Source organism: Cornus florida, unplaced genomic scaffold, assembly GCF_030987335.1.
Source record: "Cornus florida cultivar Cherokee Brave unplaced genomic scaffold, ASM3098733v1 CherokeeBrave_3.0.0_Hap2_Chr03, whole genome shotgun sequence".
Lineage (NCBI taxonomy): Eukaryota > Viridiplantae > Streptophyta > Magnoliopsida > Cornales > Cornaceae > Cornus > Cornus florida.
Genome location: NW_026775573.1, coordinates 9138390 through 9153747, shown reverse-complemented (window position 1 = coordinate 9153747; position 15358 = coordinate 9138390). Strand labels below are relative to the sequence as shown.

Genomic DNA, 15358 nt, shown 5'->3' with positions numbered 1-15358 from the left:
AGCTATAGACGTTATTTTTGGGAGTACAAATAAGTGTTTTAGATTTGAGATGGAAGGAAATGAGTCATGGCAGCACAAAAGATTTAAAGACGAAAGGCAGGATTGAGTCCTACATTGGTTGGTGAAAAAAAAATTCGAAACTTATACCGAGTTAAGAGTGAGTCACCTTACTTAATAACACGTGGAAAGTTGTATTATTCTATACACAAGAGAGCCTATTTTTATTTTTTTTTCATTAATAAAAAATACACTCACATATACTTTTCTTCCCCGTACTTTTTGTCCGCACTCACCTCTCCTCTACTTTGATGATAAAAAGGTTATACCATAAACCTTAACATTCTATCCATTGGGGAGCCTAGTTGGAAGGGGGATTTTAGGATTGATGCATTAGGCTGAGTTGAAGCAATTATTTTAATAATTTTGATAATAAGGATAACGATCAATCACGTCAAGATGAGGTGACCAATTCTATTTTAGACTTATCCTTAATTGACGAAGGAATCTTGATTTTTTTTTTTGTTTTTTCAAACTCTGTTGCTGCTGTTATGTAGACGTACATGACACCTGACAAGGTCAAAATAATTAAACAACTCAGTTCTCTATTAGCATGTCTAACATGTGCAAGTTTTAACATGCAACAAAACAGACACTCCACACGATTATAAAGGCCTCTAGTAGTTATATCTCTTGCATGCAAAACAAAAAAAAAAAAAAAAACCCTCTAGCAACATTTTTCTTCTCTTGAAACTTGTTTGTATGGTCATTGATTGTGATTTTGGAAGAGATGGATTTTAAGGAGACATTCTTCATATCTCATGGACCGCCAACAGCATTGACCGATAAGTCGTCGCCAGTGAGGCATTACATGGAATCTTGGAAGGAGAAGATACTCCGGCAGAAGCCTACCTCCATTCTGGTGGTTTCTGCTCACTGGCGGACTGCTGAACCCTCCGTTAATGTCGTTGATCGCCACGACACCATATATGACTTTGTGGGCTTCCCTGAATGTTTATACAAGGTCTCTCTCTCTCTCTCTCTCATTATTTGGAAATAACTAACAGAAGTAAAATACTATACTTAATTATTTACTACCTAAAACTCCATATATGCATTTTCTCTAACACCGCAACACTAAACATTGTATAACATCAATGGGTGTTTTTTAGCTGACAGAAAAACAGCTTAATCTTTAGGTGAGTACACTCCAACTCAAACATTGGCTTTTACTTGCCTTTTAAAATTTGTACCATTTTGATAATTAACGAACACTACTATTAGTAGTAATAAACAATAATAAAAAAAAAGCATCTCTCCCGACTCAAAAAGTGGCTGCTTGAGAGTATTATTAGTGAGGGTGGGCTTTGGTGCAACAGTACTAAGGCTTTAGGTCACAGGTTTGAACTAAGAAAACATTCTTTTGGCATGTGAGAATACGTAAGACTACGTATATCTGACCATCCCTAAACCTGGCCGGCAATGATATTTTTCACAATGAGATCAAGGCAATGTTGATGATGGTCAAATATAAAATATGGTCTTTTTCATATCCATTTTGCTGCCTATTTCCAGCTGAAGTATCCAGCACCAGGAGCACCAGAATTGGCAAAAAGGGTGAAGGAAGTGCTCATGGCTTCCGGGATCAAATGCGTCGCAGAAGACAACAGCCGCGGACTTGACCACGCTACCTGGGTGCCACTCATGCTCATGTATCCGGAGGTTGATATTCCGGTGTGTGAGCTCTCTGTGCTGACAGACAAAGATGGAACTTACCATTACAATATAGGGAAGGCATTGGCTCCCCTCAAGGAAGAAGGCATCCTGATCATTGGTTCGGGAAGTACTACTCACAACTTGGGGTCTCGCCTCGAATCTGAAGATGGTTCGTTTTCTTCTTGCGCAGCAGAGTTTGATGACTGGCTAAAAGAAGCCCTCCTCACTGGAAGGTACTACTTTTCTTCTTTAATTTATAAAAAAATGATATGTCATCCGAAAATGGGACCTATCCAGTTAAATCTGTATACTGAAATGTTGTGACAAACCATAACCAAAGTACAAAAACAATCAACAAATAACATAAACAAGAATTACACATCATACTGAGTACAGAGATTTAACATGGTTCTGATTATGTCCTATGTCCACAAATGAAAGCTGGTGAAGAGATTTCGTTACAAAAATAAATAAATAAAAAAAATTTCACTTCACCCCCCACACAATTTCCTGGTCCGTCCCTGTTGGCAAGCAACCTATTCTACATCAAAACATAAAACTAGTGTTATTCTTAGAAAATCGAATCAAGCAGCCCCATAATATTTTGTTTGTGCTTGTAGGTTTGAAGATGTGAATCACGACGAGGAAAAGGCGCCACACTCAAAAAGAGCTCACCCAAAACCATACCACTTCTTGACATTGCATGTAGCCATGGGTGCTGCGGGTGAAAATGCAAAGGCAGAACTTATCCACCATAGCTGGAGCCAAAATACCGGCCGTTCCTTGGCCGCCTACAAGTTCATGACAAGTGCATGACCTCTCCTTCTCAAATAGCAGGTTGAGCGTTCAAGCCCTGCTAGGGGTAATATTGTAAAGTGCATGCGCATGTCCTCTAGTTTTAGAGAGAAAAAAAATACAAAATAAAAATCTTGTTAATAAGAGTGTGCATCTTTTTATAAAATTTGTATATTTTGTTGTCATTGCTGATTTTCTGTCTAATCTTTTTTCGAATAAATCAGAATGTTGTATCAATAAATATTGAATATATTTGGTTAATAACAGTGCGTATCTATTTATAAAATTTGCCTATTTTCTTGTCATTGCTAGCTTAGCCAATATAGTGTTTGTTTTGTTGGCTTTCATTAGATATGGTTATTCGCTCACTTCTACTACCCTAATTGACGAAATGAAATATAGTGGATCATGAAGTACTTGTACATGAGAGTGCGAAATTACTTTTTTCTTTTTTTTTTGGGAGCAATACCAGAGTTAGGGATGGCAAATTCCCCATCCCCACCGGGGCCCCGCCTCGCTCCGTTTATAGCGGGAATGGGGATCCTTTTACCTAAACGGGGATGGGGATGGGGACAAATTATGAATCCCCGCCGGGGTCGGGGCCGGAGGTGGGAATAGGGTAAATCCGTCCCGCCCTAATTAAGTGTGAAGTTACTAATATACCCTTACATATAATAATTTATTACTAAATTAGATTTATTATATATATGAAAATAAGAAAAAATTGATTTTTTTTAAATAAAAAAAATTATGAGGCCGGGGTCGGGGGCGGGGCAGGGCGGGGACGGGGATAAGGTGGCGGGGGCGGGTATGGGGATTTTGGCAAAATTTTAAGCGGGGATGGGGGCGGGGATGGGGAATGAAAAATGCATCGGGGATGGGGATGGGGAATGGAATCCCCGCCCCATCCCGCCCAGTTGCCATCCCTAACCAGAGTTACTAAAGTACAGTCCAAAGGAGTTAACCCAATGCTAACTACCGAAAACATGAAGGCCCAGTGGGAAAAAATAAAGCATTAGAGCCCAAACAACAACCCAACAGACATATGTGCATGATCCATCGATCAACACAGCAATCCGGTGATCATCATAGAGAATGTTTCCAACAATGCTCTGTGTAGTCTAGTTCATTGAGTCTGGTGGCTTCCTCAGAGGTCGAATCACTGATTTAGGACGCTCCCATTCCATAGCAATTCTTCTAGCATTAAGAGAGTCAGAGATTGAAGAAGAAAGCAATTTAGTTCGAATTGTTTCCAAAGTGAGGTGGAACATTGAATTAGCATCGAGTGATTTCTTCTTGAAAATTCTTTTATTTCTCTCATTCCAAATATGGTAGACTAAGGATGCTAATCCCATTTTGGAGATTGTATTGTTGTGAAATTCTGAGTTGCCCCTCCAATGGTGTGATGCTTAAGCAATGAGCCTTGTCCAAGAAGAAGATTGGATATGATACCCACAACGTGCCTGTAAAAAGTGCCACAAGGGTTTGACAAAGGAACAAGTGAAAAATAGGTGGTCACGTGATTCAAGTTCTGTGTTGCAAAGGATACACATGGTGGAATCGATGTGTGTTGTACACCTTCTTTTCAGTGTTAGTAATTTGTGTTGGATTGCAACCCATAGGGTAAAGGAGTGCTTAGGTATGGATGGTTTAGACCAGACAAGATGGGGCCAAGGTAGGGTAGGGAAGGGAAATGCTGGTTGTTATGTTTCATGGTTTTTGATATGGAGAATTGGCTAGAGTTAAATGGTAGCCAGATGTATTTATCTCTGCAATTGGGATTGGGGTCTAGCAGTGAGGCAGTGTTTTGTAGCTGTGACAAGATGTTGAGAATGGCTGTTGGAAAGGACCATGTGTTGGTGGTGATGAATGTACTTACTTTGGTTATGCTGTCAATGTGATGTCCATCACTTTTTCGATTTTTCGAGCATTTCTCATTTTCGGCATAAGTGTTTATTTCATTACCTCGGGTTGCGTGCCATGTTTGGGATTGCATGTCACGAAGGTTTTATAGTGATTTGGAGTGTTTCATAGAGTTTGGGAAGCATGGATATGCTAGTTGAACCGTTTGGACAGTTTATAGATTTTTGGGCCTAGTAACTCGTGTGGGTCCCACACCGGAATTTTTAGGTTTTGGAGTTATTTTCTTAATTGAAAAATAATTATCTTGGATGTCATTTGTTTTATTCATGAGGGTGGAATGGTCATTTGAGGTTGTAATGGCATTTTGGTAGTTAAGTACGTGAAGAGGTGGGGATATTTTGGTCATTTATCATGGTCACACATTTGATTCATAGTGGGCTCGACACATGGACACATGGACACCACATGACATTCATTTAGCTTACCTTTGTATGACTTCTCCACGCAGCCAAGTGCAGATAGGAATTGTTTTCTGTATTTCCATCTCCTCTTTCCTTCGTCACCATCATTAGTGACCATTTTTGAACTCATTATTGAAGGACTTGTGATGAGATTTTGATTGTGAGGTGTGAATGAAAAATGACTTAGAGGAAGTGAGGTTTCCATTGATATAGTATATGTGGTCATTCCTTAATCCATGGGTTTCAGAAAGTGCCTTGAAAAGAGGAGGATCTTAGTTGTGCTTCAATGGAGAGTTCTTCATCTTCATTATCTTGTTGGTGGGTTTGATCATCTCTTAAGGTAGGATTGTCTAACCCTTAATTCCTTTGCCTTTAGTGAGTTAATCTCTTTCAATTTAAGTTGTAAAGTGTATAAAAATGAAACTGAAGCATGCTGAAACTGTTTGGTTGAAATTACATGCTACTGTTTTGCTCAAATTCCTGTAAATTCGTAAATTATCATTTAGAGATGATTTGATATTATGATAATATAGTTAATTAGCTTTCATTGAAAATTGGTTTCACATAAATTGGTTGAGAAATGAATTTATTATGAATTTTTGAAGTTAGAGTGTTCTTGCTGGAAATTCTAGGTTGGGGCAGATTCTGTCTGAGTCTTTCTCATCAAACCTGCTTTAAATGGTAAGATATTTTGGTGAAGTAAAATTTTATCCTGAAAATATAGTCTTTGAACTTTCAGTGGCCTTTGGATTCACTCAATTTGGATGAGAATTGAAATTTTTATGATTTTTCAAAGATGGAAGCTACAGGCTGGAAATCAATTTTTGGGCAAATTTTATTTTGAAATTTTGGGTCAAAACTGTTCCAATTGGGAAGGGATTTTATTAAACTAAATTGACACTTTCAAAGTACATTGTTTAATCTTTCATCAGGCTTTGGAATCACTCAATTTGACACAGAATTGAAATTATTATGAATTTTCAAAGATGGAGGTAATAAGTTGCGTATGAATTGTTAACAACTAGTAGGGGTTGTTTTAATCCTCACACCCTTTGTTTCCTTGTGAATTAAATCCTTTAAATTGAATCATTATATGACTTGAATTAGGCTTTATTTACAAGTATGTTGTGTAATAAAAATCTGAAATTTTGTAGCTTAGACAGAAATGATGTGTTATGTGTTTTAAATATGGAATTTGAACTCTTAAAATGTTGTTGGTGTTTATGTGCCTAAAACTGAAATTCTAGTAATCACAATAGTTGTATTGTTATTGTTTGACAAGGTGGAAATTATATATTTAGTTCACTTCAATTATGGGCTGTTTTGTTATAAGTTTGGTGTTGTAATAGTGTTCAAAAACTGAATGATACATTATCCTTGAAACATGCTGCCATGATAAATTTGCTGCCAAAATGTGTCCATAAAATTTCTATATGTTTTCTATGTCTAATAATTTTTATGTTGTATAGATTAGATGATAACATGCTTGAGTTGATTTCTTAAAGGCTGTGATAGTATGTCATTGTGAAGCTTGCTGCCATGATAAATTTGTTACCAAAGTATGTTTATAGAATTGGATTTTGATGTTAGTAATGATGTGGTATTATAATATTGTGAAGCATGTGCATTCATGCATAGCATTGGACAAGAAAAATGGGAAAGAAATGTTTTGAAATGAAAAAGGGGTGTTGGGAAAAAGATTTAAGAGAAGAATTTTGTGAAAACCAGGATGCCAAGGGGGTACCAAAGGTCCGTGGCGTTAATATAGCCTAGAGGGAACTAGGGAGATCGCCCTAGTGTGGTTGAGCTATCTAGGCCCCAAATAAAGCTGCGGTGGTACTAAGGGTCAGGGACAGTAACCAATCCTTCTTTCGCCACTGAGGGGTTACCGAAGGGGTTTACATTAACTGTTTGAAAAATGAATAATGTAAGTGATTTTAAGTATGAGGAGCGACATCGCATGACATTGCACCCATTGCATGACATATCCATTCATGACTTGGTTTATAAATGTGATATTGCGATTATTTTTCTCCCGGCATAGTATAAGACCAGCTAAGATATTGATTGGAAAGAATGTGGTAATTATGGAGTAATGGAGATGGATATTCTCACTTTGTGTTTATAATTAGACATGAGTGGTTATCCTTTTATCTAGGTGCAGTAAATCATTAATACTAAAGGATTCCTTAGGTATTAATAGAGGGATAGTCTTTTTACGGTACAGGGGCATACCTTTAGACTAATGGTTGTGATAATGAGAAATGTGATTCTTTGTATAGAAAGTTGTAATAAGGAAAATGGTTTAGACTCTGTGTATATGGTACTTCATATTCTTCTGTGTTGACTGTTTTGTGAGACAGCATGATAATGTGATGATTATTTTTTCCTTGATTTGCATGACTCCCTTTCTGATTCCTATTATTTGTTTGGATTCATGGGGGTATTAAGGAGTGGTGGTTAGACATTTCCTGCTGAGCTGTAGTTGCTCATTCCTATTATATATACATTTTTTTCAGGTTATAGACAAGAGGTCGTAGAGGGAATTCCTCCACAGCCATGGATGGATGTTGGGTTCTATTTGGTTATATATCTTTGTATAAATGGAAAATGTATATTTTGAGACCAACATGTATATTTGTAAATATTTTTCCAAAACAAATCGTGTTAAAATATTGTAATTAAAGGGTTATGGGATTTTAATTATGAAACCTACTTTAATATTTTCAGATAATGTGTGGACAGGGAAATGGACTTTGTGTGTGCATGTTGAGACAGGATACGTTATTTAAAATGGCTTTTGAAACAAGGGATTTTCTTATTATCAGCCTTGAGTATTAAAGTTTTATCTAAAATTTTTGGACAGTGTTCCAGGGCTCGGTTAGACGTTTCTGCCTCAGCCCTCTGTTAGGGAAGAATATATAGATGGAGTGGACCAAGATGACACCACTTGTCAAACCAGAAATTGGCTGAAGTTCTATCACCAATTTCTAGCTTGACAAGGGGCATGATTGTATCTTTAAGGCCAAGCAGTCTTCTCCAACTCCAAGAACATTGTCCAGAAACTTTGACATCCCAAATACTTCTACCTTTGAGGAGATAGGTATGTATCCATTTAACCCACAACATATCTTTAGATAGGTATGTATCCATTTTAACCCACAACATATCTTTAAAGCTGATAATGTGTCAAAAATGTTTCATGACAGCACTTTCATTCCATATGTGCAAGTTAAGAAAACCTAAATCCCTGCTTTTTTGGGAAGACAACATTTATCCCAAGCAACTTTGGCACCTGTCTTTTTAAAAATTGGACCAGACCACAAAAATGCACCAAAAATACTTTCAAGCTCATGAATAATGCTCATTGGCAGAATAAATTTGGAGCTCGAATACATTTGGGTTGGCAGAGTTACTGAAGTTGCAAAGCTTGGATCACATAGTAATTTGTGGTTGTAATTCAGCTTTGTTATTTTATTCCAAAAGCAGAATATGTGGCTAGAGCTGATAATAATTGCTTGCCATACCAATATGTAGTGTAGTATCTGAAAAATAACACAACTTAGAGCCCTTTACTATTGGAATAGAAAAAGCCCTTTTATCAAAAAATTTAGTTTAGTAAAAACATGTTAAGTATTTAGTGACATATTATAATAAGTAATTTTAATAATTAAATTATTTTTTATTTATTTGGTAATAATTTTTTTTAAACATTTTTATTGTTAATTTTACAATAATATCATTTAATATGATGTTACCATATTTGATAATAGCAACTTTATTAAAGAAGGGGTATAATTGTCATTATAAAAAAATAAAATGTATAAAATTGTTTAATGAAAAAAAATTACCAAATTTATAAGTTCTAAATTCTAGTTCATTCAAATGCTCTACTGAACTAAATTTGATAATTATTTAAAGGCTTATAATGATTACCAATAACACCTAAACATAATTTTTAAAATAAAAATGCTTTTTAGAAGCAATCCCAAACGGGCAACAATTTCTCTCTGTGTAGCTTAGGTGGTCAGGGATCTTCCCTTGTTTCTTCTAATCATTTCTTTGTATTTATCATGTCAGCTTCAAGATGCTTCTCAACCGCGCTATATCAGATGGAATGGTACCCCTGAATCGATTCCCACTTAACAGAAAAATCTTCAAGTCTGAGAAATTCCCAATTGAGGTAATTTGATTTATACAGCGTGTTTTATAAGACAGTTTCAGTGTTTAATTAACAGCTTGTTTTATAAGATCGGTTCAGCGTTAATTTTATTTATACTACTTGTTTCAATTTTAATTTGATTTATACATATCGTTTCAGTGTTAATCAACTTACAATTTGATTTATACAGCTGGTTTGGTTACTAAGAAAATACTCCAAAGAAATTAAGCACATGTTTTAGTCTTTATACCAATTGAAACCCATTTTGCCACGTTTCCATGTGTTGGATTGTGTTGTTGAGAGAGAAAGTCATGGCTCGGTTCACTTTGGTTGGTCACTCTCTGCCATTTTTGGTTCTCATCCTCCATTCTTCCATTGCCCTCTGTATTGCTTTTGGCATCTCTTCTTTAAAAAAATGTGTTTTTATTTCCTAATTTCTTCAAAGCACTTGCAAAGTTAATCTCAATCTCTTATTCTGTTGCAGAAATATATACATACATTAGAAATTTACCATGGTGGCGGCGGCGGCGGCGGCTATGGTAGGGCTGCGAAATGGTGATGGTGGGTGTGAACTAGTGGTGGTGAGTGTGGTAGGGTTACTAGGGTATTTTAGTTAATAAAAAAAGAATGATATTGGATAAATTGGTAATTGAACGTGTCAAAGAATAATAATGTTAATTTATCATTTGGAATCATTGAGTGTCTTTGTTAATTTTATCAAACCTAAGGGAATGTCTTTGTCTAAAAATCGATTAAATTGTATATAGGACCGGACTTACAATTCGTAAAATACAACTAGGCCCAGGCCGGCCGTTGAAAAGTCAAAACCCGTGGACTCAGGCATGGATTCCTAAAACCGGGGCCCGACCCGGCCCATTATGCACCCTTATCCGTATATTAATTCATCAGGGTCTCAACCACTTAAAAATATATAATGATGGATACGCATCCACACGCACTATCTACCATTTATTACCACAACTGACATCTACTCTGCTTCCTTTTATATATATATATATATATATATATATATATATATATATTTTTGGACTTTCTGGCAACTAATGTCCTGCATGCACTCATCATCAACATCATTACTCTTTGGCATGTCCATTATTTTTTTGGACTTTTTTTTTTTTTTAATTTTTAATTTTTGTATGTATTTTATTTTAAATTGAATGTGAAAACACGAATACTTTTCCAAAGAAACAGTTTTTGTTTCGTATATAATCTCATCTATTTGTTTATACATGTGTTATACTTCCTATCACATATATTCACTTTGTTTCGTATATAATCTCATCTATTTACATATGCATGTCTTATACTTCCCATCACATATATTCATGATTTTGAAATAAGCGTTTAATACTACCTAGATATTCTAGGAGACATGTATATTGAGCATTTAAATGTAATTTTTTTAAATTAAAAATCACAGTATAATTGTTAGGAGAAGCATAAGAAAGGTTCTAGATACTTCAACGAAACGCTAGTAATTGATATATATATATATATATTTACACAAACACACACTATATATATAGATATAGATAGAGCATGATAAACAATTACTATTGTTTTAGATTCATATATAGACCCATATATATTTTTGAACTTCTATAAAAATTATTGAAAAGGAGTGCATGGGTTCCCACCACTTCATCCAGGCAAAGTCTCAACCACTTAAACTACTTTATTATCACAATAATTACCACGCCCCACACCAACTATCTGCTTCCTTTATTTGTTTCTGACTTTCTTGCCACTCGTATCCTGCATCCACCAACACTTCCTGTACTCATCATCAACATCTTTAATTCACTCCTTAGCTTGCACATATAGAAGACACCTACATCTATAGTACTTGTTCACATCTTCATCCATGGAAGTCTCAACCACTGAAAAATCTATTGATGGAGATTACAATTGGGCAAAAGGAGTGACTGAATTCGAGGAAACAAAAGCTGGAGTTAAAGGACTTGTGGATGCTGGCATTGCCAACATCCCCAGTTTCTTTATCAACCCTCCAGAGAACCTTCAAAACTCATCAAACACTACACACCAAATCCCCATAATAGACCTCAAAGGGTTTGAAAATGGTGGCCAACATCGACAGAAGATTGTCAATGAAATCTGCAAAGCATCAGAAACATGGGGGTTCTTTCAAATTATCAATCATGGAGTACCAGATACTGTAATGGATGGGATGATAGAAGGTGCTCGACTATTCCATGAGCAGCCTGGAGAGACAAAGATGGAGTTGTATAGCCGAGATCGAACACAAAATGTGAGATATTACAGCAATGAATACCTCCATTTATCCAAAGCTGCTGCAAATTGGAATGATACATTATCTTGTGTTTTCAGAGATGATATGGTGAACCCGGATGTGTTACCTTCAGTCCTCAGGTATCAAACTTGCAAAGTTATTTATTTATTAAAAGAAAAAAAAAATTGATTATCAAAGCACAAATACTTCTACAAGGAAACAGTTTCTGTTTCGGATGTAATCTCATATATTTGCATGTACATGCGGCTAATACTTCCGCTATGTATTCATAATTTTGAAACACCTGTTTAATACTACTTAGATATTCTAGGACACATGTATTTGGGTATTAAATGGTCAATTTTATAAATTATAAATCATAGCATAATTGTTTGGAGAAGCATATATAACATGGGGTTCTAAATACTTCAACATTCTTGTTCAAAGAAGAAAAATTTGAAAAAAAAAAAAAAAAAAAAAAAATTTGATTAAGAAAGAAAAAGGGAGAATTGGGTTATGACGTTATGAGATATATCATGTGAAATTTAGTCTAAGTTTATGTTTGTATCTATGTTTTGTCATAAGCTTTTTACAAGGAATTGTTAGTAAATTAATATATATATATATATAATGTGAATAATAATTATTGTTTTAGATTTATATATAGTTATATATTTATATATTTTCAAAATGTTTGTTATACCATTAAAAAAAATAGTTGTTTTTACAAAAAGTTCAAATCTTGGTCCCAAATTTCATAGACAATTTCATTTTCCCTATCCAATTTTTTTTTTTCAAACCACTTATTTATTAGCCTAAAAGATAGTCAGTTTGAAAAAAATATATATAACTTGTATTTTTCAAAATTCATACAAATTTTAAGTTGAAGCCTTTTAGCCTTACTTTTGAAGTCTAATTTTGTAAAACTAAAATGTAAAGTTCATTATTATGGTAAGCCTCACTATAACATATCATTACTACATTTACATTTACAATAGTATACACACATGTAGGATATCGATTAGACAAAAAGATGAATTTCATTAAAGTCTCCTCATGTTTAATAAAGATACACGAACTTTCTTTCTCAAACATTTTCGTTAGATAGTGTTTACATAAAAAATATTTTAAATTATATAGTAATCATTTGAGCAGTGGAAGAAGAGAAAACTAAAGTTTTAAATTATGATACCATGATGCAAAAGTGCCAATAATAAGAATGATACATATATCTTAATATTTTTAGTTGTCACTAATTAAATGAAAATTTCTATAACTACTTATCGTATGAGTTATTAAAGTACCTTTTTTTTTTTTTTGTTCTTAATAATCGTGTTTTATTTTTGCTTGTAGGATTTTGTTTAGTTAAAATAGTACTTTTATTTTATTATTAATCTTTCATCAGAGTAATAACTATATATATCTTTCTCAATATCTATGTTCGTGTATATCTGCCAGTATCAGCACACCCACCATGAATTTATTAGTGTTCTAGGTGAAGTCCACATATACTTAATTTTGTTTGTGCAGAAGAGAAGTGGAAGAGTACATGAAATGCATAATCAAACTGAAGGGGCAACTATGTGAACTACTATCAGAAGCTCTAGGGCTGAGCAGTGACTATTTTCGGAGCACAGAGTGCATGAAGACTACATCATTTATGTGCCACTATTACCCAATTTGCCCACAGCCTGACCTGACTCAAGGCTTGAGCCAACATACAGACCTGCCTTTTCTAACTCTTCTCCTCCAAGATGGCATTGGTGGCCTTCAAAGTCTTCATCAAGATCATTGGGTTGATGTGCATCCTGTCCCAAAAGCTCTTATAGCAAACCTTGGGGATTTTATGCAGGTATAGTTAAAACCAATGAATTACTTGTTCATTAGTCGTTTTATAATGTCCTTAAAACATATATAGACGGGTCTTATGGTAATCAAAGCTTTATTTATTTTTTCTAACTATTTGGGTTAGTTTACATGAATCTTATTTTTTGTCATTCTGCTCTATCTAAGCCAAGGCGTTCAAAAATCACATGTTATCATATCATTCATTACTTACTCTACCCACGTCAACTTTGGTCTTTCTTTTTCCCTAATCTTAGTGTGAACTATGTAACGAGATATATTGGGTAATGCATTATCATACATATCACAATTTTTTTTTTTTTGGGTTTGATCTTTTTCTTCTTTTTGATTTCCTACATGTACAGCTTATCACCAACGATAAGTTCAAAAGTGTGGAGCACAGAGTACTGGCTCGATCAGTTGGACCAAGGGTATCAACTGCATGTTTCTTCTCTCCCAGCACTAGGAATGTATCTAAGCCGTGTGGACCTATAAAGGAACTTCTATCTGAGATCAATCCACCTATATACAAGGAAGTTCTTATCACAGATTTAGCCGCCGCGAGGTCTGAACTGAATGGTACTCGTTCCTCAGTTCTTCCTCTATTCAAGCTATGATGAGCAATTGCTAGTAACAGAAAGACTGAACAATAATTGGATTTTTGCTCAAATTTAATGTTGAAAAATGATCCGAAAACGTAGTAGATTTGTAATCACTTTTCTAGGAACAGAGTGCCTATCAGTTCTATAAAAACTATGATTACTAATTCTAGAGAGCTTGTTTTTATGGCCGTTGTTAAGGACTTCGGTTGTCAAGCACTCCATTCTTTCTCTTTCCAAGTGAAATTTCAGAAGAGTTGGTATATTACACAAAAATTCCCTTTAGTTTCTTTTTCACGTTCCGCCCACCTTCCTCTGCGAATCTCTCCTCATAAAAATGGAAGCCGACAATAGCACCAACACTAGAAGGAAAAAAAAAAAAAAAAAGCCTGCCCAAGTCCTACACGAATAAACTACCATAACAAAATTGAAGCAACACAATAGAACCAACACCAATATATATATATATATATATATATATATATATATATAAAGGCAAATGACCAATCACGAATAAGTACAGAGTGCTAGAAAAAAAAAAACCACTAACGAACTTGACTTGTAAAGCAATTATAGAAGAAAATATTAGAGTTAAACAAAAAAATAAATTACATATAAAAAAATAAAAAAAAAACCTTGATAATTTACAATTACATATTTATGAATACATAGGCACACAAAATCGATCATATTATATAATAAATTATTTGATTGATGACTCAATATTCTTTTTGACATTACAATCAATGCCATTTAGGAATTATATATACATTGGAGTCTTTATTGAGAAAGTAATTTGGAAACTATTTTGTCATTCTTTATCGCGCTCGCATGCGGATGCTAAAATTAAATATTAAAATAAAAACTAAAGCGGGATGCTAAAATATGAAAATGAAAACTGAAACTAAACTTTTTGGTCAACGAAAGGTAAAAATGAGTTGGAATTCTAAAAGAGTCCCACAAAGAGATAAAATATCATAAAATTAAGGAGGGCAATTATAATATTGAAAATATAAGAAATACTAGACATTGAGTGATGTAAGGACTCTTTTATAATTTAATTTTTAAAGAAAGAGGGTTTGAATGTCAGAGGATAATTGTGGAGTGTCAATATTAAGTCTCTTATTTTATACATATACATATGTATAAGGCTTGATCTAAAATGTAATTATTATATATATATATACAAGATTAAGTGTTAAAAACACCTATGAGTATACTCAGTATATCACTTTAACTCTTTATTTTTTAAATATGTTATTATCTCTTATTTTTATAAAAATACTATGTAAAACACCCATCAAACACACCAAGAAAACAAAAATTAAATAACAATTCTTTGAGATGACAATCCAAAATTAACATTTTGTGCCTCAAAAGTCAAAATGTGATGGATGGTTGTTTTACGTAAATAATTAGCTGTTGTTATTGCAGAGGCAACAAGATGACGGCGTACAACTATTTTTTAACATTTTGTGCCTCAAAAGTCAAAATGTGATAATTTTAATCATACCTAATAACAAAACTGAGGTAAAAAAAATAAGATCGATGTCTCATAGGCTTGCGTCCTTCTTTTAGGTTAATATAGAAAGATGAGAGGTGAGTGATACCTACTGACATATATAATCTCTTGTCACGCATGCACTGC

At 34.3% G+C, this 15358-nt stretch overlaps 2 protein-coding genes across 2 annotated transcripts; both read left to right on the top strand.

Annotated features, from left to right (window-relative positions):
• The first annotated feature begins 363 nt into the window (after positions 1-363).
• Positions 364-2742, top strand: LOC132298651 (4,5-DOPA dioxygenase extradiol-like). Its single transcript, XM_059795047.1, has 3 exons — positions 364-1021; positions 1573-1946; positions 2334-2742. The coding sequence occupies exons 1-3, from the start codon at positions 788-790 to the stop codon at positions 2527-2529; spliced, it is 804 nt and encodes a 267-aa protein (XP_059651030.1). The 5' UTR covers positions 364-787; the 3' UTR covers positions 2530-2742.
• Positions 2743-4891: 2149 nt separating this feature from the next.
• On the top strand, positions 4892-13986 carry LOC132299359 (1-aminocyclopropane-1-carboxylate oxidase homolog 1-like). Its single transcript, XM_059795904.1, has 6 exons — positions 4892-5172; positions 7699-7935; positions 8913-9015; positions 9479-11406; positions 12797-13118; positions 13477-13986. The coding sequence occupies exons 4-6, from the start codon at positions 10880-10882 to the stop codon at positions 13726-13728; spliced, it is 1101 nt and encodes a 366-aa protein (XP_059651887.1). The 5' UTR covers positions 4892-5172; positions 7699-7935; positions 8913-9015; positions 9479-10879; the 3' UTR covers positions 13729-13986.
• The last annotated feature ends 1372 nt before the right edge of the window (positions 13987-15358 follow it).

Coding starts and splice junctions, on each gene's coding strand:
- LOC132298651 (XM_059795047.1), top strand. CDS start 788: ATGGATTTTAAGGAGACATTCTTCATATCTCATGGACCGCCAACAGCA. Junction 1,022..1,572: donor TCCCTGAATGTTTATACAAG/GTCTCTCTCTCT, acceptor GCCTATTTCCAG/CTGAAGTATCCAGCACCAGG. Junction 1,947..2,333: donor GAAGCCCTCCTCACTGGAAG/GTACTACTTTTC, acceptor TTGTGCTTGTAG/GTTTGAAGATGTGAATCACG.
- LOC132299359 (XM_059795904.1), top strand. CDS start 10,880: ATGGAAGTCTCAACCACTGAAAAATCTATTGATGGAGATTACAATTGG. Junction 11,407..12,796: donor GTGTTACCTTCAGTCCTCAG/GTATCAAACTTG, acceptor TTGTTTGTGCAG/AAGAGAAGTGGAAGAGTACA. Junction 13,119..13,476: donor ACCTTGGGGATTTTATGCAG/GTATAGTTAAAA, acceptor CTACATGTACAG/CTTATCACCAACGATAAGTT.